Source organism: Pan paniscus, chromosome 9, assembly GCF_029289425.2.
Source record: "Pan paniscus chromosome 9, NHGRI_mPanPan1-v2.0_pri, whole genome shotgun sequence".
NCBI classification, from domain to species: Eukaryota; Metazoa; Chordata; class Mammalia; order Primates; family Hominidae; genus Pan; species Pan paniscus.
The window spans coordinates 63180725-63207426 of NC_073258.2; the positions used below are offsets into that span (position 1 = coordinate 63180725).

The following is a 26702-nucleotide window of genomic DNA, read 5'->3' on the forward strand; positions in this document are numbered from 1 at the left end:
TGCGGAACAGAAAGCAGAAGAGGGCGACCTTGACTGGGTTGGGTGCCATCTCTGCAGGGGTCAATCCTGGGACTCTTGTTCCAGGCACGGCTTGGGTCAATCAGCACTCATGACTTTGCTGTGTGCCTGAGCCGTGCCTGGCTAACTGGGGACATTTTCATAGCTGAGACCCAGTAGGAGAGACCATGACTTGTGCCAGGGTGTGCCTGTCTCAGCTCTGGGGCAGGGCCAGGAGCAGCTGCTCATGGGATGTCTCTGGGGACATGCTGGGGCCTCTGGGAGGGGAAGGGAGACTGGGCATGCACTGTCGATGGTCCTGGTGGTACTCCTGGGATATTGCCAAGGAGCCTGCGGTTCAGGGAACAGGGAGGAGGGACTCTAGTGTCTCCAACTCCCTCTCATGGCTCTATGGCTGCTGGTCGGGGTCAGGGAGATGAAGCAGTGCCAGCTCCGTGGTCTACACTGATCCTGACCAGTGAACCAGGCTTCCCCAGCCAGAGCCAGCTAGTCAAGCACGCTCTCTAGTGGCCACCACAGGGAAGGCAAGAACTTGTCTCCACAAAGGCAGGATTTTCATTTATTCCTTCAGAGAGTACAGAATGAGCATCAATGTTCCAGGCATGGTGCCAGGCATGTGTGTTAACTTTAGTTAAAACATACTTATTGGCCGAGTGTGGCGGCTCACTCCTGTAATCCCACCACTTTGGGAGGCCTAGGTGGGAGGACTGCTTGAACTTAGAGCTCAAGACCAGCCTGGGTAATGTAGTGAGACCCTATCTCTATAAAAAACAAAAATAGCTGGGTGTGGTGGTGTGCGTCTGTAGTCCCAGCGACTTGGGAGGCTGAGATGGGAGGATTGCTTGAGCCTGGGAAGTGGAGGTTGCAATGAGCCAAAATCACACCCATTGCACTCCAGCCTGGGTAACCTTGTCTCAAAAATATACTTATATATTTACTTATATATTTATATGTATAAATATATGTGTACATACAAATAAATATATTTGTAATATTATAGACATATTAATACGTATTTACATATGTTAATATATAAATATATATAATATATATTTGTTTATCATCTTCTAAATGGAAAACTCTCTCTTGAGTTTCAGGATGTGTTGGTTGGGAAGGGAATACAGGATAGGGAAATAATCCATTAAGCAATGACTCAGCACAGGCCATAAAATCAGAATCACCTGGAGAACTTGAACAATCCCAACACCTGGGGTCCATCCAGACCAATCAAATCAGAATTCGTAGGGGTCAGGCACAGGCACCATTGGTTTGGAGAGTTGACGGACACATGTCCCATCCATCATTCTCATTCGGCTGCCAAGGTAGGCATCGTTGTCCCATCTTGCATATGAGGAGACTGAGGCTGAAGTGAACCTGCTTCTTTCCCCATATCAGTTGAGGACAGCGATGGGGCAGCGGGGAGGCAGTAAATACTCCTACAAGGCTGCCTCTAAAGAGATTCTTATAATAACAACAGCTTTATTGTTTGCCATGATTAGAAAAGTATTCAAGGTCATTGCGAAATAGTGTTTTTTTTTTCTAGGCAGATAATTATATAAAGGCAAAAATGGTGTGTGGGGGTGGGGGACAAGGGGAGGGAGAGCATTAGGACAAATACCTAATGCACGCAAGGCTTAAAACCTAGATGATGGGTTGACAGGTGCAGCAAACCACCATGGCACATGTATACCTATGTAACAAACCTGCACATCATGTATACCTATGTAACAAACCTGTACATTCTGCACACATATCCCAGAACTTAAAGTGAAAAAAAAAAGTGGTGTGTAGAAAAATCACCTGCAATCTCAGCATAGTTAACGCTTAGTACATTTCAGAGAGAGAGGGTGACAGGAAAGGGAGGATGAGAGTGGGTTTATTTTAAGACACAAGGTCATATTATAAAATCAGGGCTTCTGGAAGTTTAGTCCCAAAACCACACACCTCATAAACCCCTGCAGTGCTTGATTAAAATGCAACATCCCTAAGGCCACAGACTCAGACTCTGGAGAAAGATTCAGAAAACTGCCCGTTTAATAAACATTTGGGCGATTCTTACGGCCTCTAAAGACCAAGAACCACTGCTGCCTAGAGCTCTGCTCTCTTCATTGAACAATACAAGAGGAGTGTGTAGGTAGACACCCATCACTTCCAACAGCTTAGGAGAGCCCTTGAGTATGGATTGATGTATTAAAATTTATTGAATCACATGCTGAGATTTTCACCAGCTGCCCGTGGGGATCTGGGCATTTATTCCCATATTGCACTGGCTGGCTGGAAGCCAGCAGCATAAATTCCAGGGCTGTTCTGTCAACCCCCACCAGACTCACCCCCCTCCACCAGCCCCGGCAGGCTTCTCCTTCCATCTCTCTGAAGCAACCTACTGATGGGCCCTGCCAGCCAATCACAGCCAGAATAACGTATGATGTCACCAGCAGCCAATCAGAGCTCCTCATCAGCATATGCAGAATTCTGTCATTTTACTAGGGTGATGAAATTCCCAAGCAACACCATCCTTTTCAGATAAGGGCACTGAGGCTGAGAGAGGAGCTGAAACCCACCCGGGGTCACCACACACAGGTGGCAAGGCTGGGACCAGAAACCAGGACTGGTGACTGCAGCCCGGTATTCATTCTTTCCATAGCCCACAGGGCTGTCAAAGACCCCAGGGCCTAGTCAGAGGCTCCTCCTTCCTGGAGAGTTCCTGGCACAGGAGTTGAGGCTCAGCACAGCCCCCTAACCCCCAACTCTCTCTGCAAGGCCTCAGGGGTCAGAACACTGGTGGAGCAGATCCTTCAGCCTCTGGATTTTAGGGCCATGGTAGAGGGGGTGTTGCCCTAAATTCCAGCCCTGGTCTCAGCCCAATGCCCTCCAAGAAGAAATTAGAGGGGCCATGGCCAGGCTGTGCTGGCCGTTGCTTCTGAGCAGATTACAAGAAGGGACCAAGACAAGAACTCCTTTGTGGAGGTCCTGGCTTAGGGAGTCAAGTGACGGCGGCTCAGCACTCACGTGGGCAGTGCCAGCCTCTAAGAGTGGGCAGGGGCACTGGCCACAGAGTCCCAGGGAGTCCCACCAGCCTAGTCGCCAGACCTTCTGTGGGGTCATCGGACCCACCTGGAACCCCACCTGTGAGTACAAGGTGCCCCAGGTGGACTGGGCTGGGGCTTTGAGGCCTTCAGGGTTGGATGGCCATCTTGCGTATTTGTGTGGGATGTGCACACACAGGCAGCACATGCGCAGGTGTGTGGGCACCTGTGTGTCTGTGCAAATGCCCTGAGGTGGGAATGAGCTTGGTGTGCATCAGGCACAGCCAGCCAGTGTGGCTGCAGCAAAACACACAGGGAAAGAATGGAGGGGGCATCAATCACTGCTTCAGTAAATTTTTATTGAGCGCCTTCTACGAGAACACAAGAGGAGCTTCCATTCTGAGGAGGAAACAGGCAGGAAACAGGCAGATATCCTGTATAATTTCAAGTAGTGATAAGTGCTCTCTAGAAATATCAAGCAAGGTGAGGAGACACAGAGCACCGGTGGCAGTGGGGCTCTATTTCCAGGTAGGATGGTTGGGAACATCCTTTCTAAAGGGAACCTGGAGTGGGAAGGAACCATGCAGGTATCTCAGGAAGAGCTTCCTCCAGGCAGGAAGATCAGCAGGTGGAAAGGCCCTGGAGCCACCATTCAGTAAACATCATTTGAGCATCTCTACCAGCTAGGTTCCATTATGGGAATGGGAATATGGTGGTGGACAGGGCTGCCTGGTCCCTTCCATACTTCTCACACTAGGGTGGTTGAGAGAGCTTGGGAGCTAACGAACAAGATGGGCTGAGAACACTGCCTAGCCCAGAGGACCTGAGCTTAGTGTGTAGACATTGCTGCTGTTACTGCCTTTGTCATTGTATTATTTATTTATTTATTTATTTATTTATTTTTAGACAGAGTTTTGCTCTTGTTACCCAGGCTGGAGTGCAATGGCGTGATCTCAGCTCACTGCAACCTCCACCTCCTGGGTTCAAGCGATTCTCCTGCCTCAGCCACCTGAGTAGCTGGGATTACAGGCACCCACACCACGCCTGGATAATTTTTTGGTATTTTTAGTAGAGACAGGGTTTCACCATGTTGGCCAGGCTGGTCTCGAACTGCTAACCTTAGGTGATCCACCTGCCTCGACTTCCCAAAGTGCTGGGATTACAGGCATGAGCCACTGCGCCCAGTGATTATAGAAAGTTAAAGGCACATGGCAATGCACACGCCTATCTACGTCTTCCCTGCCAAAGCAAAGGGCAGCCTCTGGGCTCACTTTCTTGGGTTTCCACTTCCAAAAGGCAGTCAGAACTGGCAGGGCCTTGGAGACCACTTCATCCACCTCCTAGGATCCCTATGGGAGAGTTGAGGTCTAGAGCAGGGAAGGGTCCTGACAGGCTCTGACCAGGGCCTCTGATCCCTACAAACCCCCAATCGGTGTCCCTCTCTACCAGGACCCAAGCCCACCTGCTGCAGCCCACTGCCTGGCCATGACCATCACCTACACAAGCCAAGTGGCTAATGCCCGCTTAGGCTCCTTCTCCCGCCTGCTGCTGTGCTGGCGGGGCAGCATCTACAAGCTGCTATATGGCGAGTTCTTAATCTTCCTGCTCTGCTACTACATCATCCGCTTTATTTATAGGTAAAGCTGGCAGGGCTGGGCCGGGGGGCCTGGGAAGGATGTGGCTGGGGCTGGGAGCTCCTGGGGGCCTCCCAGCTCAGGGGCCAGTGTACCAGTTCACTACAAGACTAAGCTGAGCTCCTGACCAGGTCCTGGGCACTGGAGCTGAGGCTGGGGCTGGGGGCTGGGGAGAGAAAAGAAGTCAGACTGAGAGGCTGCTCAACCCAGGCCAGCAGGGTTTTAGCCACCCTTCCTCCAACCCCAGGAGGACCCCTGGAGCCCAGGCTTTGTCTGGCCCCACTCAACTGGCCTGTTTTACTGAATCCCACACAGACTCATAGGCCCACATAGTACATTAAAAGAGAGAGAGAGAGAGAGAGAGAGAGAGATGGAGTCTCACTGTGTTGTCCAGGCTGGTCTCGAACTCCTAGGCTCAAGCAATCCCCCTGCCTTAGCCTCCCAAGGGGCTGGGATTACAAGTGTGAGCTACTGCACTTGACCAACCACATGGTACTTTTTTTTTTTTTTTTGAGACAGGGTTTCACTCCATCACCCAGGCTGGAGTGCAGTGGGGGCAATCTTGGCTCACTGTAACCTCTGCCTCCGAGGTGCAAGTGATTCTCCTGCCTTAGCCTCCTGAGTAGCTGGAATTATAGGCACACACCACCACGCCTGGCTAATTTTTTTTTTCTGTATTTTTAGTAGAGACAGGGTTTCATCATGTTGGCCAGGCTGGTCTTGAACCCCTGACCTCAAGTGATCCACCCACCTCGGCCTCCCAAAGTGCTGGGATTACAGGTGTCAGCCACCATGCACAGCCCACATGGTACATTTTTTAAAATTATTTTTTAATTAAAATGTTTATCTAAGGCCAGTAGCAGTGACTCGCGTCTGTAATCCCAGCACTTTGAGGGGCCAAGGTGCGGGGATCACTTGAGCCTGGGAGTTCAGCGTGGGCAACATAGTGAGACCCCGTCTCTACCAAAAATTTAAAAAATTAGCTGGGAGTGGTGGCATTTGCCTGTGGTCCCAGCTACTTGGGAAGCTGAGGTGTGGGGATGGCTGAAGCCTGTGAGGTCGAGGCTGCAGTGAGCTATGATCGCACCACTGCACTTCAGCCTGAGTGACAGGCTATCTCAAAAGCAAACAAAATAATGTTTATCTAAACAATAAAATATAATCACAGAATATATGATAGCATTTTAAATTGAAAAAGCATTATGATTACATGGATTGTAAAATATCAAATACATGAAATTCTTGTGTTCTTAATAATGCTAGCAACAAGGCACATTTGGTTTTTACTAGGGCACCAAGGTACTTTAAAAAAAGTTAGGGCCAGCCACAGGGGCTCACACCTGTAATCCCAGCACTTTGGGAGGTCAAGGCAGGAGGATCACTTGAGCCCAGGAGTTTAGGACCTGAGCAACATAGGGAGATCCTGATCCTGTCTCTATAAAAAATTAAAAAATTGGCTAGGCCCTTTGGCTCACACCTGTAATCCCAGCACTTTGGGAGGCCGAGGTGGGTGGATCATGAGGTCAGGAGTTCAAGACCAGCCTGGCCAACATAGTGAACCCAATCTCTACTAAAAATACAAAAATTAGCCGAGTGGGGTGGCACGCACCTGTAGTTCCAGCTACTCAGGAGGATGAGGCCGGAGAATCGCTTGAGCCCGGGAGGCAGAGGTTGCAGTGAGCCGAGACCATGCCATTGCACTCCAGCCTAGGTGACAGAGTGAGACTCCGTCTAAAAATAAAATAAAAATCAAAAAATGATCTGGGCATGGTGGCTTATGCCTATAGTCCCACCCAGCTCCTCAGGAGGCTGAAGCGGGAGGATTGCTTGAGCCCAGGAGGTTGAGGCTGCAGTGAGTCATGACTGTGCCGCTGCCCTTGAGCCTGGGTAACAGAGCAAGACCCTATCTCAAAACAAACAAACAAACAAACAAACAAAAACCAATAAACCAAAAACATTTATCTAAACAATAAAATAAAGGACAGATATAATCACCGAATATATGATAGCATTTTAAATTGAAAAAGCACTAATGACTACAATGGATTATAAAACATTAAATACATAAAATTCTTGAGTTCCTCCTAATACCAAATACAAAGCACATTGGTCTTTGGTTTTTACTTGGGCACCAATGCATGCTGAAAAAGAGTCAGACTTCATTTTTTAGAGTAGTTTTAGGTTCACAGCAAAATTGAGCAGAAGGTAGAGTTCTCATGTGTCTCTTTGCTCCTCACCCTGCCCCCAGCCTCCCCACTATCAACACCCCCACACTACAGTGGTAGATTTATTACAATCCCTGAACCCACAGTGACACATCACTATCACCCAAAGTTCATAGCGTACAGCAGGGTTCACTCTTGGGCTGTACATTCCATGGGTTTGGATAAATGTGTAATGATGTCTCCACCATCACAGCATCAGGCAGAGTAGTTTCACTGCTCTAATAAAATCCTCTGCCTATTCACCCCTCTCATTAAAGCCAAACACTCTGTTTCTTTTTTTCTTTTTAGAGACAGTGTCTCGCTCTGTCACCCAGGCTGAAGTGCAATGGCAATCACAGCCCATTGCAGCCTCCAACTCCTGGGCTGAAGTGATCCTCCTATCTCAGCCTCCAGTGGCTACGACTGCAGGCATACGGCAACGGCACCCAACTAATTTTTTGTAGAGATAGGGTCTTGCTATGTTGCCCAGGCTGGTCTTGAACTCTTGGTCCTGCCTTAGCCTCCCACAGCTCTGGGATTACAGGCGTGAACCACCGTGCCCGTCCCAAACACTCTGTTTCGACCTGCTTTTAAACAACTGACCCTTGGCTGCTTTCAAAGGATCAGGGTGTCTGAAACTGGCCTCTGCAGCAGGACCTTCCTTCCTACACATCTCCCAGTGGCCAGTGTGAGGATTCTCCCCACAAGAAACCACTGGAGGGGGCCTCCTCCTGTCCGGGTTTGGGGCTGTACAAGGAGCATCATGGACCTGGCTCAGGCCTCAGGGGGGGCCCTGGGCTGGGGAAAATGTGGGATAGCATCGAGGCAGTCCCACTCCTACCCAGGGCCGGGCTAGACCTGGGGACAGTCTCAGCCATCTCCTCGCTGCGACCACACAATTCCACCCCCACCCCCACCCTCAGGCTGGCCCTCACGGAAGAACAACAGCTGATGTTTGAGAAACTGACTCTGTATTGCGACAGCTACATCCAGCTCATCCCCATTTCCTTCGTGCTGGGTGAGTTCCCCCTTCTGGCTGTTCCGGGTCCCTGTGGCCGCCCAGGCTCCAGACAGGCCAGGGGAGGATCACGAGGAGCTGCGGCAAGGGGCTGGGGAGGGGGCGGGGGAGCGCCAGCGGCAGGTCGGCGCCTCTCTGTAGGGAAAGGTGCGGACTGCAGCCAGAGAAACTGAAGTTAGACGTTAGGTGAGACGTCCTGCCGTTAGCAATGAAAACCCCATTTTCTGAGGGAAGCGCTGACATCATGGTCCCTGGAGCCCCTGCGCGGGAGGGGAGGGGGTCTGGCGGATTTCTGGGACCAGAAGGGGGACCCCCGGGTGACAGAACCCTTGGGGCTCTCGCGCCTCCATGCGAGGCTCTGCCTGCCTCTCGCTCCCGAGCGCCTTCCAAGAGGGCTGGGGGCTAGGCCCGCTCGCAGCAGAAAGCTGGAGGAGCCGAGGCATCGCCGGGCGCTGGGCCCTGGGCTCTGGCCGCAGCCTGGCCCCTCGCCCCTCGCCCCCCGCCCCTCCTGCCCAGGCTTCTACGTGACGCTGGTCGTGACCCGCTGGTGGAACCAGTACGAGAACCTGCCGTGGCCCGACCGCCTCATGAGCCTGGTGTCGGGCTTCGTCGAAGGCAAGGACGAGCAAGGCCGGCTGCTGCGGCGCACGCTCATCCGCTACGCCAACCTGGGCAACGTGCTCATCCTGCGCAGCGTCAGCACCGCAGTCTACAAGCGCTTCCCCAGCGCCCAGCACCTGGTGCAAGCAGGTGGGCAGACCGGGAGCAACGGGGAGGCACCGGGCAGAGCCAGGGGCCGAGATGGGCGCGGCAGGAATGGAAGATGGGTGGAGCCAAAGTCCCCCGGACTCGGGGGATTGGGTGGAGCCAGGAGTGGGGTGTTGTCAAGATTTGGGGGTCCAATTGGGCGGGACAGAGTCGGGTGTCTGAAGGTGGGGCGAGGCCAGGAGCCCACCCTCCGAGAGTAGGAGTCTGAGGCAGGGCTAAGGACCCTTGAGGGATAATGGAAAGAAGGGTGACGGCTTGGGAACTGGTGAGGTTCTAGGGTCTACTTCCCTCTGCCCTTGCCCCTCTTGATCTCCGGTTTCCACTCTGGAGGTATGGGACATTGGTCTCTGACACCCCCTCAGCCTGGCCTGACCTGGTCCTGGTTAATAAGACAGACCCAGGCTAGGCGTGGTGGCTCTCGCCTGTAATCCCAGCGCTTTAGGAGGCAAAGGTGGGAAGATCGCTTGAGCCCAGTTGTTTGAGACGCCCCTGAGCAACATAGCGAGACCCCCATCTCTACAAAAACATTAAAAATTAGCAGGGCATGGTGGCGTGTGCCTGTAGTCTGAGGCTGAGTATCGGGAGGCTGAGGCAGGAGGATCACTTGAGCCCAGCAGTTCCAGGCTGCAGTGCGCTAAGATCGCACCGCTGCACTCCAACCTCGGTGACAGAGCCAGACCCTTTCTCTGGAAATAAATAAATACCCTGCCCACATGCTCAGCCCAGAACAGCACCTAGTAGGTGCTCAGAAATTTTTTTGTTGTTGAAAGAAAGAGGATGGCAAAGGAGTGCTGAGGTTCCTATAGGTCAGCAGGTGCCGGCCATCCCTTCTGCAGGTTCTCCCACCCACCACCTTCTTCACTCCACTCTGCAGGCTTTATGACTCCGGCAGAACACAAGCAGTTGGAGAAACTGAGCCTACCACACAACATGTTCTGGGTGCCCTGGGTGTGGTTTGCCAACCTGTCAATGAAGGCGTGGCTTGGAGGTCGAATCCGGGACCCTATCCTGCTCCAGAGCCTGCTGAACGTGAGCCCACTGTACAGACAGGGCTGCCGCAGAGTGGGAAGGGTTGTGGTCCACAGGAAACAAGGTTTCCTACAAAGAGAAGCCTCGGGCCCCTGAGGGTCTTCCGAGAGCCTGAGGTGGGGTTGCAGAATCTTTTCCAACAGCAATCCACAGCCCGAGGTGGTCCCTTCTCAGAGGACCCTCCCTCTTCTCCGAGTCTGTGAGGTCCTGGTTCCCTTTTGATAGATGAGGAAGCTGAGACACAAAGAGGTTTAGTGAGCTGCCCATGGCCACACAGCCAGGAATGGACCATAGGTACCAGGCCCTGGTACCTGGAGAAGAGCGGGGGGCGAGCCCAGGGTGGGGGCAGGTGGTGTTCAGAACCCCATCCCCCTCTTCTGCCCCCCAGGAGATGAACACCTTGCGTACTCAGTGTGGACACCTGTATGCCTACGACTGGATTAGTATCCCACTGGTGTATACACAGGTGAGGACTAGGCTGGTGAGGCTGCCCTTTTGGGAAACTGAGGCTAGAAGGACCAAGGAAGCAGCTGGGGTGGGAAGGGCTCACCTAGAGGCTAAGTGGCTCCCCTGGGAGTTGGGTCCACACTTTGAAGTTGGGTCTGGACTTCGAAGTGCCAAGTTCTAAGAGTCCAGGCTCCTGCCTGGCCCAGTCCAGTAGAGGCAATGTGATTATCCCTATATTAAAGAGAGGTTGGCCGGGCGCAGTGGCTCATGCCTGTAATCCCAGCACTTTGGGAAGCTGAGGCAGGTGGATCACCTGAGGTCAGGAGTTCGAGACCAGCCTGGCCAACATGGTGAAACCCCATCTCTACTGAAAATACAGAATTAGCTGTGTGGTGGTGCACGCCTGTAATCCCAGCTACTTGGGAGGCTGAGGCAGGAGAATCGCTTGAACCCGGGAGGTGGAGGTTGCAGTGAGCTGAGATCATGCCACTGCACTCCAGCCTGGGCGACACAGCAAGACTCTGTCACAAACAAACAAACAAACAAAGGGGTTAACAGAGACCCTAAGTCACATGAGTGTGCAAGTCAGAACAAGGCCTTGGTCTCCTGTCTCAGACTCCCAGCCCCGGGAGCATCCTGATTTCAGGGTTCCCACCTAGCCCTTTGCTACCACATCCTCCTCCTCCTCCTCCTCCTCCTCCCAGGTGGTGACTGTGGCGGTGTACAGCTTCTTCCTGACTTGTCTAGTTGGGCGGCAGTTTCTGAACCCAGCCAAGGCCTACCCTGGCCATGAGCTGGACCTCGTTGTGCCCGTCTTCACGTTCCTGCAGTTCTTCTTCTATGTTGGCTGGCTGAAGGTGGGCCTCTCCAGGGCCCTGCTGGGCTGGAGGCATGGCCAGAGGGGTCATGGCCAGCAGCTGCCTGAGACGAGGATGCAGTGTCAGGAAAGGAAGGTCTCACGGGTAGAAAGCAGCCAGGCGTGGTGGCGCACACCTGTAATCCCAGCTACTCGGGAGGCTGAGGCAGGAGAATCGCTTGAACCCGGGAGGCAGAGGTTGTGGTGAGTTGAGATCGTGCCACTGCACTCCAGCCTGGGCAAAAGAATGAAACTCTATCTCAAAAACAACAACAACAACAAAACAAAGCCCTAAGGTTCAGAAGCCCCTGCCCTTTAGAAGGCAGATTGGCACCACCTATCCTTATTCAAGATGCCTGTTGGGCTGTCTTGTTCCTCACCTCAGGTGGCTTGTCCAGGTATTCCCTCCCACCACAGCCAATACTCCGAACAGATGTTCTGAATCACACAGTTTTCTCTCCACCTCTTTATCTTTCCTTCCTTCTGTTGCCCACCCACTCTCTCTCCCTTCCTACCTTCCTTTATTTTTTGGTAATGGGGGTGTAAGTCTCTGTCTCTGCCCTTCCTGTCACTGTGACACACACACACACACACACACACACACACACGCATTCCTATTCCTCTAAATTCCCCCTGCCCCCCCAGTTATCTTTGGTTTCTGCAGATCAAAACAAATCACACTTTTATGCTTGAAATTCTCCAGGGTGCCCCAGTGGCCTGCAAGATGTCCCCTGGACCCCTAAGGCAGACGCGTGTCACCTCTTCGGGGCTTTGTTAGGGCATTTTAGAGGTTGCTATCCAGGAATCTGCCCACCTAGACTGCCCTTTAGTTCAGCCCAGCTTCAGTATGTATCTCTGTTGCATGAATGAATAAAATTATGCAACTCCAGGTAAGATACATGAGGTGAGATAAAGGCAGTGACTCAGCCGAGTGATACACTCAGGGACAGCTGTGGGTGTTCAGGGAAGGACTGGCTCAGAAGAGTTAGAGGGGCTGTGTCCAGAAGTGTGTGGGTGCCCACAAGTGTGGGGGGCTGGAGCCCTAAACTCTGCCTTTGAAGACAGTGGTCAGGCAGGAAGGGCGTCATGGGGTGTGGAAATAGCAGCAGCTGAGGTTTAAAGGGGGAGGCTGGCTTTGAGGAGTTCTGCCTGAGGGTTTACAGAGCCTCACCTGTCCCCAAGGTGGCAGAGCAGCTCATCAACCCCTTTGGAGAGGATGATGATGATTTTGAGACCAACTGGATTGTCGACAGGAATTTGCAGGTATGGGGAGAGGGAGAGAGACCATACCATGGACCTTCCCCAAAGTGGACCCAAAGAGAGGTCCCCACTGTTCTGTAGGGAGGCCTCACAGTGAATGATCACCCCTTCCCCTCCTCCCTCCTGCAGCCAGTCATTCACTCACAGGATTCTCACCTCAATCTTTGAGGCTGCAGGCAGGCACCCATCTCCCCATTTCACAGGCAGGGAAACAGGTCCAGAGAGAGGGAGAGATTCCTCCAAGTCATCAGGCACATACAAGGTCCTGCCTGGGATGATCTTTCTGTGGGACTTCTTCTGTCCCTGGTGACCAGGTGTCCCTGTTGGCTGTGGATGAGATGCACCAGGACCTGCCTCGGATGGAGCCAGACATGTACTGGAATAAGCCTGAGCCACAGCCCCCCTACACAGCTGCTTCCGCCCAGTTCCGTCGAGCCTCCTTTATGGGCTCCACCTTCAACATCAGGTGTGGCCAGAGCCAGGGGGCTGGGTGGGAAGCCCCTCCTAGTGCAGGGGTCTGCCTAGGAACTTAGAATAGCACTAGTTAGTACATACAGGTTGCTTCAGTAAGTGTCAGGCACTGTACTATGCTCTTTATAAACATTAACTATTTTTTTCCTCCCAATAATTCTGGTTTGTTATCCCAAGTTTTCAGATAATTCAAGTACAGGTTCAGAGAGAGTAAGTTGTCCAAGGCCACATAGCTACCAAATGGTGCATTTGCTGCTCGAAGGACAGCCTGTGATCAGTGATGCAGTGGAACGTTAGGACCTGGCTCTTGTCATCCAGAGCTATGTTTTCTTTTCTTTTTGAGACAGAATCTCGCTCTGTCGCCCAGGTTGGAGCGCAGTGGCGTGATCTTGGCTTACTGCAACCTCCGCCTCCTGGGTTCAAGTGATTCTCCTGCTTCAGCCTCCCCAGTAGCTTGGATTACAGGTGCCCACAACCACAACTGGCTAATTTTTGTACTTTTAGTAGAGATGAGGTTTCACCATGTTGGCCAGGCTGGTCTCGAACTCCTGACCAGTAATCTGCCCGCTTTGGCCTCCCAAAATGCTGGAATTATAGGTGTCAAAACTATGTTTTCTGATAAGCTAGGGTGCTTGGATGGGAAGTGGAAGTGGGGTTCCCTGGGATGGGGGAGGGGCAGCAAAGTCCCAGCAGGCAGCCAGGCCATCACAGGTACCTCCTGAATTGACTTTGTCCTACCGAGTAAAGGGCTCAGGCCACCCACAGCAGCCAGACTTATCCCCACATGGTCCCACTTCCCTGATTCCATCTGAATCCCTCTTGAGCTGCAGTGGGCTGAAGGGCTATCCCAGCTGGTCCTTTCTCCCCAGGACAACAGAGTTGAAAGTGCCTTGGAGAGTGTTGGGCACATGTCAGGCTTCATACTCAAGGGTTTCTTCCACGGTATCCAGTGCTGTTCTCGCTTGTTCTTTTCTTTTTTTTTTTTAAACGGAGTTTCACTCTTGTTGCCCAGAGCTGGAGTGCAGTGGCACAATCTCGGCTCACTGCAACCTCCGCCTCCCAGATTCAAGCAATTCTCCTGCCTCAGCCTCCCGAGTAGCTGGGATTATAGGTGCCAGCCACCAAGCCCGGCTAATTTTTGTATTTTTAGTAGAGACAGTTTCACCATGTTGGCCAGACTGGTCTCGAACTCCTGACCTCAGGTGATCCACCCTCCTCAGCCTCCCAAAGTGCTGGGATTACATGTGTGAGCCACTGTGCCTGGCTGCTTGTTCTTTTAAGAACCAAATATCCTACTAGACTGCAATCGAGTTTAACTACAGTCTATAGATAGTGTGAGGAAGGGTTGGGAAGGTGATCAAATGAAGGCTGGAGGCTTGCTTAGGTCAGAAACATTTCTGGAGGATGACTTTGAGCCCTACATGGTCTGTACCCCAGCAGCTGAAGGTTGTTGAGGGGTGGGGAGGGCTGAAAACAGAACGATAAAGCATAGACCTTGTCTCCAAGGAATGCACAATTTATGGAGGGAGCTCAAACCCAAGCCTCAAACTCTGGATACAAGGTACAAAGTACTGGATGTCCAGAAAAGGGACAGAACATGGAACACAGTCATCTTTGTCTGCCTGGGAGGCGGCTTCCAGCTGGGTCTGGAGCTGGGCCATGGAACATGGGAAGAATCTGAACTTGGGCAAGGGCAGGCCATACTCTCTGGTAGATAAGCTTTCCCTTGCAGGGTAAAGGTCTGGGGCTCTCGGGATGCCTGTTGCTAGGAAGCCAAATTTCTCTTTGTGGATGTCACTCCCAGTTGGAACCACAAATTCCTGGCATTGCCCAGAGTCACTCATGGGCCTCATCTGAACCACTCATGCCAGGGCACCAGTGTTTCTGACTGCCTGGAGTGAGGGGTTTTACAGGGGAAGTGAATGATGAGGAGGCCTTTACACGCCAGGCGGGGTGGTTGCGGGGGCTGGATGTTAACTCTGGTCAAGAGGGAATCAACAAACAGTGAGGTGAGCTGGGCCTGGAGGGATCACCGGGAGGTACAGGACAGATCAGGAGAGAGGTGAGAGCTGGGGCATGGTGAGGAAGACGGTGTGGCCTTGGCTTGGGCCAACTGAGAGAGAGGAGCGGGGGTAAGGGAGAAGTATGGCCAGGTGTTGGTCCTTTGTCCACTGGCTCAGCCCTGCATCTCCTGTTTCTTTCCAGCCTGAACAAAGAGGAGATGGAGTTCCAGCCCAATCAGGAGGACGAGGAGGATGCTCACGCTGGCATCATTGGCCGCTTCCTAGGCCTGCAGTCCCATGATCACCATCCTCCCAGGGCAAACTCAAGGACCAAACTACTGTGGCCCAAGAGGGAATCCCTTCTCCACGAGGGCCTACCCAAAAACCACAAGGCAGCCAAACAGAACGTTAGGGGCCAGGAAGACAACAAGGCCTGGAAGCTTAAGGCTGTGGACGCCTTCAAGTCTGCCCCACTGTATCAGAGGCCAGGCTACTACAGTGCCCCACAGACGCCCCTCAGCCCCACTCCCATGTTCTTCCCCCTAGAACCATCAGCGCCGTCAAAGCTTCACAGTGTCACCGGCATAGACACCAAAGACAAAAGCTTAAAGACTGTGAGTTCTGGGGCCAAGAAAAGTTTTGAATTGCTCTCAGAGAGCGATGGGGCCTTGATGGAGCACCCAGAAGTATCTCAAGTGAGGAGGAAAACCGTGGAGTTTAACCTGACGGATATGCCAGAGATCCCCGAAAATCACCTCAAAGAACCTTTGGAACAATCACCAACCAACATACACACTACACTCAAAGATCACATGGATCCTTATTGGGCCTTGGAAAACAGGTCTGTCCTCCACCTGAACCAGGGGCACTGCATTGCCCTGTGCCCCACCCCAGCTTCCCTTGCTCTGAGCCTACCCTTCCTCCACAATTTCCTAGGGTTCCATCACTGCCAGAGCACACTGGACCTACGCCCAGCACTGGCTTGGGGTATATACTTGGCCACCTTCACAGGGATCCTAGGGAAGTGTTCGGGACCTTTTCTCACTTCACCCTGGTATCACCCAGAAGACTTCTTGGGACCAGGTGAAGGAAGATGAGGTTGTGCTGACCAGAATGCTGCTGGAGAACTGCCCCAGGGCTGACAGGCCAGGCTTAGCTGAGCAGATGTTATCACTGGCCCCAACTTACTTTGAGCAAGGGTGGCTGACCCAAAACCATGAGGTGGCAGTCAGCTGGATGACAGATGAACACTTCCCCCATAACTATTTAGGGTAGTATCCAAGCACTACAGGAAAAGGTGGCAGGAACTGCCTCACTCCTAGGAACTGGTAGATGGTGAGGTTGAGGGTGTCCAGGGCCCTTAGGTCATTTTCTCACTGCCTGGGGACCTCACCGAAATACTTCTTGCTTCCTTGGGGTCAGCCCAAAGCTGTCACAAAATCAGATATTTCCCTTTATTCCAGATTTCCTGGACACTTTCACCCAATTATAAACACCCCACTTCAGCCCCAATCATGTGGGAGGAAGTGTAACTTCCCTTTTCTGGATTCTCAAGCAGTTACTTTCACGGTCAGAACACGCAGCTATTATGATTGAAAACTTAAAAGGGCAACAATTTCAGTCTTGCTTCTAGGGCTAGACAGGAACTTGGCAAACATCTGTGGCCTGTTCAGCAAAGGATGTTAATATTTAAGAATCTTGTCTTGGGCTGGGTATGGAGGCAAGTGGATCATAGGAGCTCAGGAGTTTGAGACCAACCTGGCCAACATGATGAAACCCCATCTCTACCAAAAAAAATACAAAAATTAGCTGGGCGTCGTGGTGTGCCTGTAGGCCCAATGCAGGAGGTTGAGGGGAGAATTGCTTGAACCCAGGAGGTGGTGGTTGCAGTGAGATTGAGCAACTGCAATCCAGCCTGGGCGACGGAGTGAGACTGTCTCAAAAAAAAAAAAAAAAAAAAAAGGATCATCTCAACCTTTGCCCTCCTACTGCAACATTTTGGTATTTGAAATGAAGGTACCTTCCATACTTACGCTGTTAATACTTTCATTCTCACTAGGGATGAAGCACATTCCTAATCTGCTTCCTAATGGGGATGCTTCGCCAGCCAGGTCCTCACCTGTGTGTACACCAGCAGGACACTGATCCAGTCACAGCCATACAGCTGTCCACACTGAAGAACATGTCCTACAACAGCCTGAATCAAATGGTTAGCTTAATAGATAAAAATCCCAGACTACTTCAGCCTTTAATGCCTTTTATTCATAAAAACTGTGAAAGCTAGACTGAACCATTGGAAACATTTAACTCAGACTCTGGATTCAGAGTCGGGAACCCTTAGTTCTGTCTGAATCCAAGACAGCCACACCTTAGTATACTGCCCAAACTAATGAGTTTAATAAATACAAATACTCGTTTCTTTTTGATTAGTGTGATTAGAACTGAACAACAGCACTTAAGGAATCTGGAAGATAGCCTGGATAGATTTCTGATTCATCCCAAGACCTCAAAGACAACACCTGGGTACCAAATTTCTTTATTTGAAGGAATGGTACAAATCAAAGAACTTAAGTGGATGTTTTGGTACAACTTATAGAAAAGGTAAAGGAAACCCCAACATGCATGCACTGCCTTGGTGACCAGGGAAGTCACCCCACGGCTATGGGGAAATTAGCCTGAGGCTTAGCTTTCATTATCACTGTCTCCCAGGGTGTGCTTGTCAAAGAGATATTCTGCCAAGCCAGATTCGGGCGCTCCCATCTTGCGCAAGTTGGTCACGTGGTCACCCAATTCTTTGATGGCTTTCACCTGCTCATTCAGGTAATGTGTCTCAATGAAGTCACACAACTGCAAAACAATGGGGAAGACAGTTAGTGGGCAGCTTTCCCAATCCCTAAGGCAAATGATTTCCTCCATTTATTTCCTGGGGTTCCAATACTCACATGGGGGTCATTTTTGTCAGTGGCCAGTTTGTGCAGTTCCAGTAGTGACTGATTCACATTTTTTTCCAAATGTAATGCACACTCCATCGCATTCAGCCCGCTCTCCCAGTCATCACAGTCTGGTTTCTGAATGAGAATAGGTTAATGCATCTCTACCAACTAACCTAGAAGTCAGCAAGCCCATCATCTCTAACCACCACGTTTTGGCAAAAGGGACATTACTATTTACCTAATTTAGTTTAGATGGTAAGCCTAAAAAAGCACAAAAGGCAAAAGCCCAGTGTATCATCACTTTATAAGGGCAATTGCTAGTTTAAGTGATTTCTGATACCCGAACACTGCCAGATGATGAAGTATGACACCCCTAGGATCTTTTGTTCACCTTGATATCCTGAAGGAAGATTCGGCCACCTCGTTGGTTCTGCAGCTTCATCAGTTTCTCAGCATGTTCTCTCTCCTCATGAGATTGGTGAAGAAAGTATTTGGCAAAGTTCTTCAAAGCCACATCATCGCGGTCAAAGTAGTAAGACTGAAAGGGGAACACTGAATGTGTTATACTAGGGATCCCCAGAAACAGGTAGCTGTGACGGTCTACAGGGAGGCAAGATGGTCTCGTCAGCCTAGGCTTCCTTTCTCAAAGCACAGCATGAAGGAATCAGTGCCTAAGGAGACTGGGGGCAGATGAGCTACTGGATTGAACCCAAGAGTAATGTTTCTATTCTAAAATAGAAAACTGAAACTTGATCCTTGAAAGTTAACTTCAAGGAACCTTTAGGATATTATGGGCATTGCCTGGGGCAATGTCTTAAGGATCTGTATTACTGCACAGAAAACTTACAGCCAGTGTCAGAATTCATTGTCTGATGAGAGGGCGCTGGAGTACTGACCCTGCACTTAGTCCTTTTCTCCTCCCTGCTCCTGTATTAACCATGTTAAAGCAAGGTTAAAACTGAGCTCAGGAGTCTGCCAGCTGTACCACATATTTATTTATAAAATTAAAAACCCCTGCTGGGTGCGGTGGCTCAGCCTGTAATCCCAGCACTTTGGGAGGCCGAGGCAGGCGGATCACGAGGTCAGCAGATCGAGACCATCCTGGTCAACATGGTGAAACCCCGTCTCTACTAAAAATAAAAAAAAATAGCTGGGCGTGGTGGCGTGCGCCTGTAATTCCAGCTACTCAGGAGCCTGAGGTAAGAGAATCACTTGAACCCAGGAGGCGGAGGCTGCAGTGAGCCGAGATCGCGCCACTGCACTCCAGCCTGGGTGACAGAGCGAGACTCTGTCTCTCACACACACACACAAATTAAAAACCCCCATGCAAGGTGGCAAATGTGGACAGTATGTTGATGTAAACATACTTTTATAATAGTTATATCACAAAAATTTGATTTTCAGTTGTAGACATTTGATGTAGTCAAGTGTTTGTGAAAGGCAGTGACAGTCACAGAAATACAGGCCTGTTTTCAAATCCATTTGGAACACATTTATTCTTGGGATAGTTTGGACAATCACAAGGCAATTCTAAGGAAGACTCCCACGACACTGCCTAAGACCAAGATTTGGGAAAATTGATTCCACTGATCACTGAAAAATTTCTTGCCCAGTAACTGTCGGTGGACTTTATCCAAGAACTGGGGGTTCAATTAGTAGGCCAAACTCCACACCTCTTACGGTAAGATACATAAAAGATAAATTAAGTTCCCTAGGCGCAAGGTCAGGTGACACTTCGGTGACTGCAAAAGGGGCGATTCCTAGAGATATGCTTCAAAGCAAGTGGGACTTAGAGATAAGCAGAGCCGAGAGGTGGATACGGCTGCTCGAGAGGGATCTACCCACAAGATAAGCCACCTCCCGCCAGCCCCCAAGGTTTGCTATTCGACACCGTTACCCAGCAGCTCCGCCACACACAGGCGGACGGGAGCTGGATACCTAAGCAAAAAACGCTGGCATTTAGGGCCAAATGCCGGAGGCAGAGGAAAAGATGGGAAAGCAAAACTCCACCTTCCTAACCGCAGGATTGATCACACAGGCTGGCAGTCTTGCAACCCCAGGATTTCAGGACACCAAGCTCTCCTTAAAAAAGAAGGGTGTGCAGAGGCGGCCCTGGCCTAGGAGGGAGCATTCTCAGGATACAGCCGAGAAGAACCAGCTGCCCCGACTTTCTGCGCCAGAGAAGTCCTCGGAAACCTCGAGCAGCCTCCATTTTCCAGAAGGGCGCAGGGAGGCGGGGGAGCCCGCGGGTGGCCACACCCCCGACCCGCCCCAGCGCGCGCCCCGGGAACCGCGCCCGGCCCCCGCCACCGCTTAGGCCCGCCCGCGCTCACCATGGACAGGTAAACGTAGGAGGCGTAGAGCTCCAGGTTGATCTGGCGGTTGATGGCGGCCTCTGAGTCCTGGTGGTAGTTCTGGCGCACCTGCGAGGTGGACGCGGTCGTCATGGCGGCGACTAAGGAGAGGCGGCGGCGGTGGCTGCGCGGCGCTGGAGCGGCGGCGGGGGCCTTGGGGCAGTCCGAGGGTGCGGTGAAGAGGTGACGGAGGGCTGGCTGTGGGCGGCCGGCCGGGGTGGGGGATGAGCGCCGGGTTCCGTCCAAGCACTGTTGAAGCAGGAAACCCCGACGACTCTCGGCGAAGAACGTCTGGCCCTGCGGGTCGCTTTTGGTCTCTTATAGCCGCGTCGGCGTCAGGCCCGCCCCGGCCAATCAGCGCTGCCCGCCCCGAGCCCGCTCCTTCCGGTGGGCGCGGGACCCCGCCCCTGCTGTGGGGGAGGGGCGGCCGCTGGAGGCCCTCGCGCGCTCTGGCGGAGCTCGGGAGCGGGGACCGGTAGCCGACTGCCTCTGGGACAGCGGTGGCGTCTCTGTGCCCGTTTAGTGGAGTTGGAGGGAAGCTGCGAGGAGGCGCAGGAAGTCCACCTCAGAACCCCCCCCCCGGTCTAGGGGCGCCCGGGCGTTGGAACCGGCGGGGGAAGGGTGCGGGGGCGCATGGGGTGATCCTGATTCGGCTCCCATTTTCCCGAACGGGCACCCTGAGGCTCCTGGCCCGGGGCATGGTGTTAAAAATCATAGCTGCGGAGAAGCCCTTGTGACACCTTGCTGCAGATTGGGAAGCTGCAGATTGGGAAGGTGGAAGGTGGAGACGCGGTCCTTAGGTGGTCGAGCGCATTTTCTCTTCCTCAGAGTCCAGGAAGGAGCGCGATGGAGAAGTGGGGCGCACGGCGGGTTTCGGGTCCGCCCCTGCCCTTCCGACTCCTCCGACCACGTCTGCCTTTGCCTGAAAGCAAATATGGCTCCGTGTACAGTTTCTGCAACAAAGGCTGGGCGGGCCGGGTTTCCCTAGGGATGGGGACCGCCTCCCCGGGGAGTCGTGGGGGTGAGCCACCGGGGCCTCCGAGAGAATCGCTGGTGTCGCTTCGCACCCAAGGGACACATCTCGGGTTAGAAAGGAGAAACGACGTGGATCTAAAGGCGAAGCCCATGCTGAGGACTTTTCAAAATGGCCTCTTATCGGCCCCACTCACAGGAGCTTCAGGCTTCGGTGGCCCTGTAGGACAACCCTAGGGTGTCATTGGAGAGAAGCTGACGGGGTTAATGGCGGGTGACAGGTGAAAGAGACCCCGGAGGGGTGGGGCCAGTGTGTGTGGCTTGCAGCTGAGTCCCAGGCACAGGGTGGATGTGAATTTATGGGTGGCAGAGCTAGAGCTAGGCCCTAACCTTACCTAGGTCCTGGCTTCGAGGTCCACTGTTCTGTCGCGTCTTTTGACGCATCGGTGGAAGAACTGAATTTCAGGATGCTCACAAACTGCAGCTGGAAGCTAGACTTCCAAACCTTAGTTTAAAAAAGCAACTCTCCTGAAATACTAAAATAAATTGCCGACGGAATTAGGGTGATTTCTTTTTCACGGTTTCATTTAAAAATGCACCTATGTTATTTACAGGAAAAACGTTTTAGTGGTGCTAGAGCTACAAGAATAAGGTAAACAGAAGGATGCTGCTAGACCAGGAGAGTACCTTACCCAGTCTGGGATAGGAGGAGGTCGGGGAAGCCCTCCCTAAGCAAGACACGTGAGCTGAGTTTGAAGAAAAAGTTAAAAGGAAGGTGAAGTGCGGGAGAGAAACAGGGAAGGGAATTTGGAGCAGAGTGAACAGCATATGCAAAGGTGTGGCAATGTGGAAATGCATGGCCTGTTAAAGCTGCCTTAAGAAAATATGTTGCCTGGGGCTGGGCGCGGTGGCTCATGCCTGTAATCCCAGCATTTTGGGAGGCCGAGGCGGGCGGATCACTTGAGGTCGGAGTTGGAGATCAGCCTGGCTAACTAACAAGGCTAAACCCTTCTCTACTGAAAATACAAAAATTAGCCGGGTGTGGTGGCATGCGCCTGTAATCCTAGCTACTCTGGAGGCTGAGGCAGGAGAATCGCTTGAACCTGGGAGGCGGAGGTTGCAGTGAGCCGAGATCGCGCCTTTGCACTCCAGCCTGGAAGACAAAACAAAACTCCGTCTCAAAAAAAAAAAAAAAAGAAAGAAAGAAAGAATGTTGGCCTGGAAAGTACAGTTTATGTTGGGGGATGCTGGTTAGGGTGGAGAATAGGGGCAAGATCGGGCAGGGTTGTGTTCCATAAAAAGAGGTTAAACTTGATCCTAGAGACAGCATAGAGACACCTCATTAGCTTTGTTTTTAGAAACCTTACACTGGGAATCTCTTAGGATAAGAGTATAGCAAAGTCACCATATATAGGATCCAAAGCTTTCCTTTATAACAGTAACCACCAGTTAGAAAATAGGGGGAAAAAGAATGGAAAAAAAAATGTTTTTCACTTACATTGACAACAAAAGCTTAAAGTACCTTGGAATAAAGTTAACAAGAAATATATAGAAAAAACTATAAATGCTTACTGCTGGACAAAAAAAAAAAAAATTCAAAAAGCCTAGCATAAATGAAGAGGTACCATATTCCCAAATGGTCGGTCAATCTTCATTCTGTAAAGATGTCAGTTTCCCCAAATAAGCATAAATTCACTGCAATTTCCATAAGAGGCAGTTTTTTGTTTTTGTTTTTCCTCAGCCATTACGGTCTCTGGGACAGTATTTTTTTTTTTTTGAAACTTCACAAAATGATTCTAAAGTTCACTTGGAGGAGTCAGTGTGTTGATAGATTTGCGTTTAGTGCTATAATAAAGGTACAGTAAAGTGCTATAAGCAGTATGGTACTGGCACAGGAAGAGATGACTAGATTAATGCAACAAAATAGTCCTGCCCCCCTATTATGAGAACTTGGTATATGCTAAACTGTTGTGTCAAATTAGGGAAGAAAGAATGGGTTTAACAAATTATGTTGAAACAATTGAGTCATGTGGAGAAAAATGACTCACTCAGTATTTAAAAATACATTCCAGATAGATTAAAAATCCAAGCCTTAAAAAAAGTATAAAGTTTTGAGAAGAATATATACAAGATTATTTTTATAATTTTGGGGTAAGGAATGTTCTTCTGAGGCTGTCAGAAGCTGTAAAAGTACAGTTGGCAGGTTTGCCTATTTAAAAATGAAAAGCTGTAAGACAAAAGATGTTGTAAACAAGGTTAAAACAGAGATGACAAATTGGGATGATATTTGTAGCTCATGTAAGTGATGAAGATTAGGAACTATAATATATATTTGTATGTTTAATGAAGTACTATGTATGTGTCACACCTTTTTTTTTTTGAGATGGAGTTTTGCCCTTGTTGCCCAGGCTGGAGTGCAGTGGCTTGATCTCGGCTCACTGCAACCTCCACCTCCTGGGTTCAAGAGATCCTCCTGCCACAGCCTCCCAAGTAGCTGGGACTACAGGTGCCTACCACCACACCTGGCTGATTTTTGTGTTTTTAATGGAGACGGGGTTTCACCATGTTGGCCAGGCTGGTCTCGAACTCCTGACCTCAAGTGATCCACCTGCCTCGGCCTCCCAAAGTGCTGGGATTACAGGCATGACCCACCGCACCTGGCCTTATGAGACCCTTTTGATTGCCTGCACTGGTGCTGTAGATGGTAAGCTCCTGGAAGGCAGGCATTGTTTCTGTCTTGTCTCTGCACTCCCAGCTTTTTGCAAAGTGCTTGTTACTTGGTGCCCAGTATCTGTTGCATGAACAGATGGATTCACGATTGAATGTGGAGGATGGATGAGAGTGAGGCTAGAGGGCTGGGCACCAGTCAGGAGGCAGCAGCCTTAGTTATTAGTGAGCAGAGAAGATAGAACACAGATTTGACAGATCTGGAGAAGATCAAATGAACAGGCTGATTGGCGAAAGTCGGGGGCCAGGGGTGGGCAGTGTGTAAGAGATCTCCCAGCTTTATGATTTGGTAGGCCTGGCTGCTGCTGCCATTCCCTGAGCCAAGGAGCACAGGAGGAAATGAAGGTTTCGGGGAAAGCCCTTGGGGAAGGCCTGCTTGGTTTTGGACTAGATGTGCTGAGTTTCCAGGCTTCCGGGATGTCCAGGGGGACAAAGCCAGCATGAAGCTGTCGGACCCACTGGAGGGAAGTCGGTCTGCTGCAGGGAGTAGGTTTCCTGAATCAGTGTTGGCTCCATGCTTGGCTAAACATGCATGTAGCTGCAGTGAACATCGCAGCAAGACTGAGGGACAGCTTGTGCTGTAGAAGGTCATTGGGAGGAGGCTGGCTGGGAACAATGGAAGGGAAATCTATTGGTAGGGGAGTGTGAGTGTGTGTGTGTGTTTATGATTGTTTATATGATTGCTTGTGTCCGTTCCCTACTTTCTGGTAACTTGAGGTGTCAGAACTGCAATGTCCAAGCCTTTAGATTCTTCTGAAGCTGTGGCCTGGTCTTGGGACCTTTGTTGACCAGGGTTCTACCTCCCCCACCCTCCAGCTCAGCTCCTCGTGACTTGGAGGCAGCAGAGAGTTTGGCTGGTCTCCCAGGACAGCCGCCTCCCAGGGCCAGGAGTGGCGGGAGGGACCTCAGATGAGAGAAGAGCCAAGCCGGTGGTTTCTGGAGGTTCAGCACATCCTGGAGCAGGAGGGGGCGGTGGTGGGGGTTGCGGTGGAGAGTTGCTGTCCCACCGTGACTCAGCACTCTGCTAGGCTGGGCTTGGGCTCAAAAAGTGCTTTGTCATGGAGGAGAAGAGCAGTCATAAGACCTGGAGGGCTGTGGCTTCACTGTGGAGGGAGGGAGGGAGGGAGGGAGAGTGTCCCCCTCCCCTCATTTCCTAATGGGACAAAGTCCAGAGGCCGGACTGGGAACAAAGGGGTCTGAGATCACTCAGGGGGGCCTCTGATGGTGTTTTTGCTGGCAAGCCTAGGTGTCACTTTTCCTACCTATCCCTCGCTCAGTGCCTTCCCGCCGCATGGGGAATTCTCAATAGATGTTGGGTCCCTTTCTCTTCTATGGATTGTTATTGTGTAGTCACAATTTAGGATCCACAGCTAGGAAATCATAGACCCCCCACAAATTTTAAGGCTTTGGAAAGGACGTTAGAGCTTCCAAATTATCATGTTTTACAGATAAGGTGAGACCCAAAAAAGGTTAGGCTTGCCCAAAGCCGTAGAGTCACTGGCTGAAACACAAGCTGAAAACTAGGACAGGGCACATGATGGAACCCCGCATGGCCATTAAATACAGTAAGTGTGTTTAATAAGTGTGTTGCTGGAATGTGTGTGTGCAGGAATGCTATGTGAAAAGGCCAGACCCCAAACCGTTCCACAGGCTAATTGCAACAAAGAAAAACCTCAGGGCTGGAGACATAGATGAGGATTGGGAGAGAATGGGTTACGTGGTATTTTAACTGAAGAGCTGATGTTTTAAATGTCTGGGATTTCCCCTGAAGTGAAGTGAAGTAAAGCAGGAAATTCGAGTTTTGAAATTCAGACCAAAGGAAAAACAATACTAAATCAGTATTTGGGTACATTTCTGGATGATGCAATCATACTCACAGAGCTTGTCCTGTAATCATTTCTTGAAAACCCTTGAGGCCATGTAAACTCAGAGTCTAGGTACTTGGAATCCCCCCCTTCCAGAAGGTTTACGAGAGCCACAGCCTGCGATGTTTGAGGACAACTGTGAATGGAAGGCAAGGCCCATTTTTGAACGCTAACTCAGGCCTCACTGCACTCCAGACTTCTGCCAGAGACCTTATCACATGCCCTAGCTATGTGTTTACCTCCTGGCTGGACTTTGAACTTTTAAGCTGTGTCCCCAACCCTGGCACAGCCCGGGGGTCCCTCCAGTTGTAGCAGTTTGCAGCTCTGTACCTCTTCTCTGGAATGGTCATGCCCAGCAGAGCATCGGCTCTCTACCTTTGGACTAGCGGCTCCTGGAGATCAAGGGTCTTGCCTTTAACAGTCCCCAGCTGTATCCTTCCCAGGGAGCCCCTGGGATATGCACACAGTGAAGAGGCCATGTGGCCTCTCTGAACTTTGATTCCTGTATTATTTATGGTATCTGAAGCCAGCCCTCTCCCATGCTACCTTGAGTACCCGCTCTGGGCGCCCTCTTTACCACAGTTCCCGTTGCACCCCGTCAGCTGGGACCCAGCCACATGGCATCCCCACATCACCCCATCCAGGCTCAGCTGTGCTCACCCTGGCCAAATCAGGGGAGGCCCAGCTCAGCGCAGGTGACAGGTGGGAGCCATGGCTAGCAACCTTGGGAGGAGGATGAAAAAACAGAAAAATGTCTTGCAAGTCTGGGCAGGGACCTCAGCAGCCAGAGGCCTTGGCAGCCAGGGGCTGGGAGTGCCTCCTCGTGGAAATGGGAACTATGCCTCAGGAGTTTTCACTGTGTAGACACTCACTATGGTGGAGGGGAACGATGGCTGCACAGCACAGTCCCTTGAGCACCGGGTCGGAGGGAGTAGGGATCAAGAGGATCTGAGAGATCAGCAGCCAGGAACTAACCCAGCTGGGAGGCAGCAGAATGAAGCAGCCGGAAGGAGCGGCTAGGGCTTTCCTGCCCCCAGAGAAGGGGCACAATCCAGGAGAGCTAGTGAGTCTTGCTGGGCCAGCAGATGGGGCCTCGGTCAGCAGAGGGAAATCCTGA

At 51.3% G+C, this 26702-nt stretch overlaps 2 protein-coding genes and 1 long non-coding RNA gene across 7 annotated transcripts; 1 reads left to right on the top strand and 2 right to left on the bottom strand.

The window, feature by feature from the left end:
• Positions 1–2484: 2484 nt before the first annotated feature.
• Positions 2485–17152, top strand: BEST1 (bestrophin 1). 5 transcript variants are annotated; one of them, XM_003828469.6, is made up of 11 exons: positions 2485–3146; positions 4494–4681; positions 7806–7900; positions 8417–8650; positions 9543–9697; positions 10086–10163; positions 10849–11001; positions 12183–12263; positions 12575–12726; positions 14937–15575; positions 16794–17152. In XM_003828469.6, exons 2-11 carry the CDS (start codon positions 4530–4532, stop codon positions 16810–16812), a joined length of 1758 nt encoding a protein of 585 aa, XP_003828517.1. In that variant the 5' UTR covers positions 2485–3146; positions 4494–4529; the 3' UTR covers positions 16813–17152. The 5 variants fall into 5 exon arrangements, with proteins under 5 accessions (XP_003828517.1, XP_063464580.1, XP_057155144.1 ...); XM_063608510.1 differs by having other exon boundaries at positions 2496–3146; positions 14937–17152; XM_057299161.2 differs by having other exon boundaries at positions 2518–3146; positions 10849–11204; positions 14937–17152.
• LOC134731234 (uncharacterized) lies at positions 9933–12614 on the bottom strand. Its single transcript, XR_010113428.1, has 2 exons — positions 12417–12614; positions 9933–11235 (listed from the first exon to the last, which is right to left on the bottom strand). It is a non-coding gene; the product is annotated as an uncharacterized LOC134731234 (long non-coding RNA).
• Positions 17153–17254: 102 nt separating the features above from the next.
• FTH1 (ferritin heavy chain 1) lies at positions 17255–22568 on the bottom strand. Its single transcript, XM_034932781.3, has 4 exons — positions 20001–22568; positions 18059–18205; positions 17677–17802; positions 17255–17581 (listed from the first exon to the last, which is right to left on the bottom strand). Exons 1-4 carry the CDS (start codon positions 20112–20114, stop codon positions 17417–17419), a joined length of 552 nt encoding a protein of 183 aa, XP_034788672.2. The 5' UTR covers positions 20115–22568; the 3' UTR covers positions 17255–17416.
• Positions 22569–26702: the final 4134 nt, after the last annotated feature.

Coding starts and splice junctions, on each gene's coding strand:
- BEST1 (XM_063608510.1), top strand. CDS start 4,530: ATGACCATCACCTACACAAGCCAAGTGGCTAATGCCCGCTTAGGCTCC. Junction 10,164..10,848: donor TCCCACTGGTGTATACACAG/GTGAGGACTAGG, acceptor TCCTCCTCCCAG/GTGGTGACTGTGGCGGTGTA. Junction 12,264..12,574: donor TTGTCGACAGGAATTTGCAG/GTATGGGGAGAG, acceptor CCTGGTGACCAG/GTGTCCCTGTTGGCTGTGGA.
- FTH1 (XM_034932781.3), bottom strand. CDS start 20,114: ATGACGACCGCGTCCACCTCGCAGGTGCGCCAGAACTACCACCAGGAC. Junction 18,206..20,000: donor CCTACGTTTACCTGTCCATG/GTGAGCGCGGGC, acceptor TTCCCCTTTCAG/TCTTACTACTTTGACCGCGA. Junction 17,582..17,676: donor CTGACAAAAATGACCCCCAT/GTGAGTATTGGA, acceptor ATTGTTTTGCAG/TTGTGTGACTTCATTGAGAC.